This window comes from Triticum aestivum, chromosome 2A (assembly GCF_018294505.1).
Source record: "Triticum aestivum cultivar Chinese Spring chromosome 2A, IWGSC CS RefSeq v2.1, whole genome shotgun sequence".
NCBI lineage: Eukaryota > Viridiplantae > Streptophyta > Magnoliopsida > Poales > Poaceae > Triticum > Triticum aestivum.
In genome coordinates, this window is record NC_057797.1 from 738592580 (window position 1) to 738597462 (window position 4883).

Sequence of the window (4883 nt, forward strand, 5' to 3'; positions counted from 1 at the left end):
GATCACTCTGTCATGGGGAGCGCTAGCGCGTGAACGGTTAGTCGCATTGGGATCTCGGGAGAGCGATCGATGCACCCTATTATTTAGCATCCTTTTTTTAGAATTAAGTGCTTTATGCTGTGAGAATAAAACTAAGCAACAGCTGAGATTGTGTAGATGCATCATGTCGTTGTAGCAAGCTAAAACTACCTACATTTTGGAACAGAGGAAGTACTAGGCAGATTTGGAGCAAGCTTGACTGCATGAGAGAGAGAGAGAGAGAGAGAGAGAGAGAGAGAGAGAGAGAGAGAGAGAGAGAGAGAGATCCGGCGTACATACTGGCGTAGCTGAACTTGCAGTCTTCTGGGGTGTCGGCAAAATGCAGGGGGCTCGACCACCGGTAGCGGAAGCGCTGCGTGTCCGCCCACGAGCACACCTCCGCGAGCTCGCCGTTGGCCGACGACGGGAGGAGAGCCTTCACCCCCGCCAACGCCTCCTTGGTCAGGAAACCCTGCATTGATAAACATCAGCTGAGTTGATCTACGGCCGGCGCCGGTGAAAACAGATGGAATCGATCACTAGTGCTGGGCAGACGACGGATCGGTGGTTTACGTACGTCGGCGATCTTGCAGGTCATGTAGTGCCCCTCCTTGCCCCACGCCTGCGCCGCTGGGACTCCTGCCGCCGCCGCGACCAGGACGACGTGAAGCAGCAGCAGCAAGCCCATCCTAGCTTAGCTCTCTCCTTCTCCGTGTCTTGTTGTTGTGCTGCTTTCCGTCTTGTCTCATGTCTACCTTGTGTACTGCTCCCCTATATTTATACAAACAGCCACCGGCCAACCCATGGCCGCGTTCTGCTTTTTGTCTGAACCGGTAGCATTTATTTATTGACATTAGCAGGAAAATACTCTATATATGGTGTTAAGCTATTTATTTATTGATATTAAAGTGGAACTAAAGCTTCTTATGGGGATATATATAGTTTGTATGACGCGTCCGGTGTGAAGATCTTACGTATTGAATTCATGCACCAGCCAACTCATCAAAAAATCCAAACTGATGGAGGGCAATATATTTCAACACTCCCCCTTATGTCTAGGCTATTTTAGTCTAACTATTTTAGTCCTTAGACGTGGGCTGGATGTAGGCCGGAGATGCGTTGGCAGGGTCTTGAACTCAAGACCTCTTGGCTCGGATACCATATTAAATTCATGCACCAATCAACTCATTCAAAAATCCAAACTGATGAAGGAAGATGGGCAATATATTTCAACATTACGAACATAGATAATGGATGTGTTTGCTTGCATAGCAGGAACTTTAAAGCACCTTTCAGCCATGCCCATTAGGAACGGCCGATTCAGCCATTTCCCCTCAGGCAGGCTCGGACGATGCATGGGAAACCACAGAGATGGCGCAAACTCGCGCGTCTCTCCAACTCTGGATGCAAGGCTGGGTTAATGCCACGTTTTTTTCTTCCGAATTTGCTTGAAAAGCAAACCAATCTATCCAACTGGTTCTAATGCACACATCACTTTGATGAAACAAAATAGTTACAATCACAAGAAGGTTAGATCACTAGTATTATCCCACTGAGGAAATGAAGATGATACAATGGTGTCAATAAATACAACACCACATACATACATACATACATACATACATACAAATACAATGATTTGCCACCACAGCGAGTCTAAGCCGCTTTGGTGGACTGATATAAAAAAATGTGATTTTTGTGTAGCCGGTTCTTTTATTTCTTCTTCTACTACTACAGTGTATCAATCACATGCTCTGCAGCCTGCTATTCTTCCCACTGAAGATCTGGTTAAGGATCACCGCCAGCCTCACGCCCCCCTGAGCGATCCTCTTCTCAACAACCGGCAGCGCCCGGAAGTAATATTCGTCTGCAGTTTAGTGTCGAAAAGATCTCGTCACACTTGTTGCAATGGAACCCTAACCAACTACTAATTAAGCTTACACAAGACAAGAAACATATGATTTAGAGTTATTAATCTCATACAACGCCTACCTCTTAAGGTGTCGCCTTCCTCGACGCCCTCGTACGCGTCGCAGGCCAGCAATGCGCTCTCCTTGGCGTACCTGCATTCGACCATTCTCTGCCGTCAGATCCAGCTCTGAATATACACATTTTCAGTTTTGCGGTTGGATTGGCTCATCATCATCGTGATCTTGAAGCTCACTTTTCGGCGCAGGTGATCTTGGTTTGGCTGCCGCAGGCCTCCCACTGCTTCTCCTCGCTGGACCACTCCTCCTGCAAGAGATCAACATAATCAGAGTTTACTCAGGGTGAAATTAAGCCGAGGTAATGGACTGCAAGTCAAGACAGTGCAGGAATTGCTAGGTAGCTTACGGTGATGTTGCGCTGGATGGCCTCGATCATGGTGTCTTGGTCCCTGTTGTAAAAGTCCTTCATGGCCTGTGTGATCACGTCAGAGTCCCACACCTAGGTTTGGAAAGACACACCAACGTTTGATTAGACAGTGAACAGTTAATATAGATCGATCAGTGGGTCTAATAAGTCTAAATGGTGATCGATCGGGAACTGTAGGACGTACGTGGTGCAGGTTGCTCTTCCTCCTGTACCAGCGGAGTTTGATGGTGTTGCCGCCGAGGTCGTCGACGTGGCCGCAGTGCAGCGGCTGGTGGACGTCACCCACGAAGTGCGCCAGGAACATCAGGCTCTCCGTCCGATCATCTGGATGATACACATACAATTTATACATACATACATACATACATACATACATACATACCATTCAGTGCATGTGCACGTTCTATGTTCAGTACACAATACCATGCGTGAAGAAAATGATACTACGTACATGCACGTATGTACTACTCCCTCTGTTTACAAATATGAGATGTTTTTAATATTCCATTATGAACTGCATATAGACTGAAATGAATGAACAAATACATTAAAAAGCAACTATATACTTCCTCCGTAAATAAATATAAGAGTAGTGATCTAAACGTTTTTATATTTTTTTACAGAGGGAGTACATCAGTATGGGAAAAAAGTTACTGTACTAGAACATCGTATATTTGTGAACAGAGGGAGTACTTACATGGGCTGGACGGGTCCTCCAGCGCGGCGGTGTAATTGTTGATGGCTCCAACCACGCACACGTCCTTGTTCCCCTTGGTGTCGTGGCAGTCCCCTGCCCAAAATCAAAATCAGTAGGGGCATCGAAGCACGCATGACGTACTATGTAACTAAGACGGCTGTATAATTCTGGTGTTTTTTTCTTGCGGGTAAAAAGGAATATGTATTGACGTGTTGGGCTTTATCAGTTGTTGTTCTTGCTTGTGAAACTCTAACCTGTGAAACTTAGCTTGTCGTGCATGCCTTCTTACTCTCTCAGTCGGCAGCTGACGAGGGCCTACTAACTCCCTTGCCCAAGCAAACCTATATACTTAGGCCTGGTACAATATGAGGCGTTTAGGGAAGGTATTTAGAGAAATAAGTTATTTTTTCTTAAGCATCGATGGTTATTTATAGATGGTAGACGTTTTATTAGACGCCTCTACTGTGGAGATACGAAAAAGGGTTTTCCCCCCCTTTATATTATAAAGTACCACCGATTACAACCGCGAGCCGATACAAACACACATCCCACTACACACACCACACACCCAAGGCTAGATACAAGGGTGCCGGGCACCAACCCACCACTCCAACGACTACAAAGCACCAAAAAAATGAACAAAGAAGCGTCGCTTAGAGCCGACGGAGATCACCATGAGCAATCCACCGAGGAGAAATGAGACGGCCAACGGCGGAGTGAGGACTCCAAAACGATGCCTCCAACAAGGGAACGACCAAAGCCGCCACCGTCCGATCCGGCGGATCAAGTTTTCACCCGGAGTAACCTGAAGGGAGAGGGAGCACCGCGACGGAGCCTGCAGGGAGGGTACGACGTCCACGGACGCTGCCACCGTCAGCCAGTACAGAGACTGGACAAGTGATGTACCCCGGTGTACCAATCCCTCCAACGCAACCTCACTCCGCCAACCACCCGCATCCATGCCGCCCGAGCAGCCATGTCTGCCCGCCCGCACCCGAGCCGCGCAATCCGCCCAAGATCAACACGCCTCCCACCGCCGCCCTGCATCCAGACCGTCCTGGAATCATCAAAGGAGCAAGCTTTGGCCAGTGCAAACCCCAACCATCGCCAAAACTGCAACGACCGTCCCGCCTCAGAACACCGAGTCAGCAACCAACAAGCACCAGGTTGGGGAAGTGGGAAGGAAGGAGCGGCCCACGGCCCCGACCGGCAACGGGCGGCTCGACCTCGTCGAAGCCCCCATCCTACCGGCCTTCCCACCCGAAGCACTCTGCTTCGCCCCACCACGGCGATTGGCACCAACTAGCGAGAGGCCACTGACGGCGCGCGTCCGTCGAAGAAGGGGAGAGAACCGCCGCCGCCGCATCCAAGGAAGAGCCACAAATAGCCTGCCCGCGCCGCACGCCCAAGCCGGGAAGGAGACCCGGCCGGACCCCAGGACGCACACGCCCCGCCACCGCCACAACCATGCCACCAGCACTGCCACTCCTAAGCACGGCAACGCCGGCCGCCCACGGCTCCTGCTGACCCCAGCCCTCGCCGCTGGAAGGAACCCCAGCACTAGATCCCGCGGATCCAACCGGGGCCATCCCGCGCGATCCGCCCGACGCAGCCACCCCATGGATGAGCAGCTCCACCACGCCAGGGGCCGGCCCAGCCAAGCCGGCAGCCGCCCCCAGCCCTCGTCGCCGGCCACCGGATCTGACGAAGCAGCCACTGCTGCCCCGCCGCCCCCAAGCCAGCACGCCCTGCCACCAGGTCCACGCAGCCGCCGCCTCGCCGTCGACCCGCTGCACCCGTCGCGCAGCAGCCC

The 4883-nt window shown here is 51.3% G+C and overlaps 3 protein-coding genes across 5 annotated transcripts in view; all 3 read right to left on the bottom strand.

Moving 5' to 3' along the window:
• Positions 1–765, bottom strand: part of LOC123190738 (endonuclease 4) — a 3926-nt gene extending 3161 nt beyond the window's left edge. Inside the window, exons 1-2 of the mRNA XM_044603453.1 lie at positions 596–765; positions 319–490 (exon numbers count right to left, since the gene is read on the bottom strand). Coding sequence (XP_044459388.1) covers positions 319–490; positions 596–706 — 283 coding nt within the window. The 5' untranslated portion in view covers positions 707–765. The remainder of the gene's footprint in view (positions 1–318; positions 491–595) is intronic.
• A 763-nt stretch (positions 766–1528) lies between these two features.
• LOC123190737 (endonuclease 4) overlaps positions 1529–4883 on the bottom strand; it is a 12095-nt gene continuing 8740 nt past the window's right edge. For 2 of the 3 annotated variants that reach the window (XM_044603450.1, XM_044603449.1), the window contains exons 3-8: positions 3071–3163; positions 2558–2697; positions 2353–2445; positions 2183–2253; positions 2011–2081; positions 1529–1885 (exon numbers count right to left, since the gene is read on the bottom strand). In XM_044603450.1, coding sequence (XP_044459385.1) covers positions 1764–1885; positions 2011–2081; positions 2183–2253; positions 2353–2445; positions 2558–2697; positions 3071–3163 — 590 coding nt within the window. In that variant the 3' untranslated portion in view covers positions 1529–1763. The remainder of the gene's footprint in view (positions 1886–2010; positions 2082–2182; positions 2254–2352; positions 2446–2557; positions 2698–3070; positions 3164–4883) is intronic. The other variant, XM_044603452.1, reaches the window with a different exon arrangement.
• The window catches only part of LOC123190740 (uncharacterized), a gene marked incomplete in the record, with an annotated part of 2714 nt that continues 1372 nt past the window's right edge, over positions 3542–4883 (bottom strand). The window contains 1 exon segment of the mRNA XM_044603455.1: positions 3542–4746. Within this exon segment, the coding sequence (XP_044459390.1) occupies positions 4315–4746 (432 nt within the window).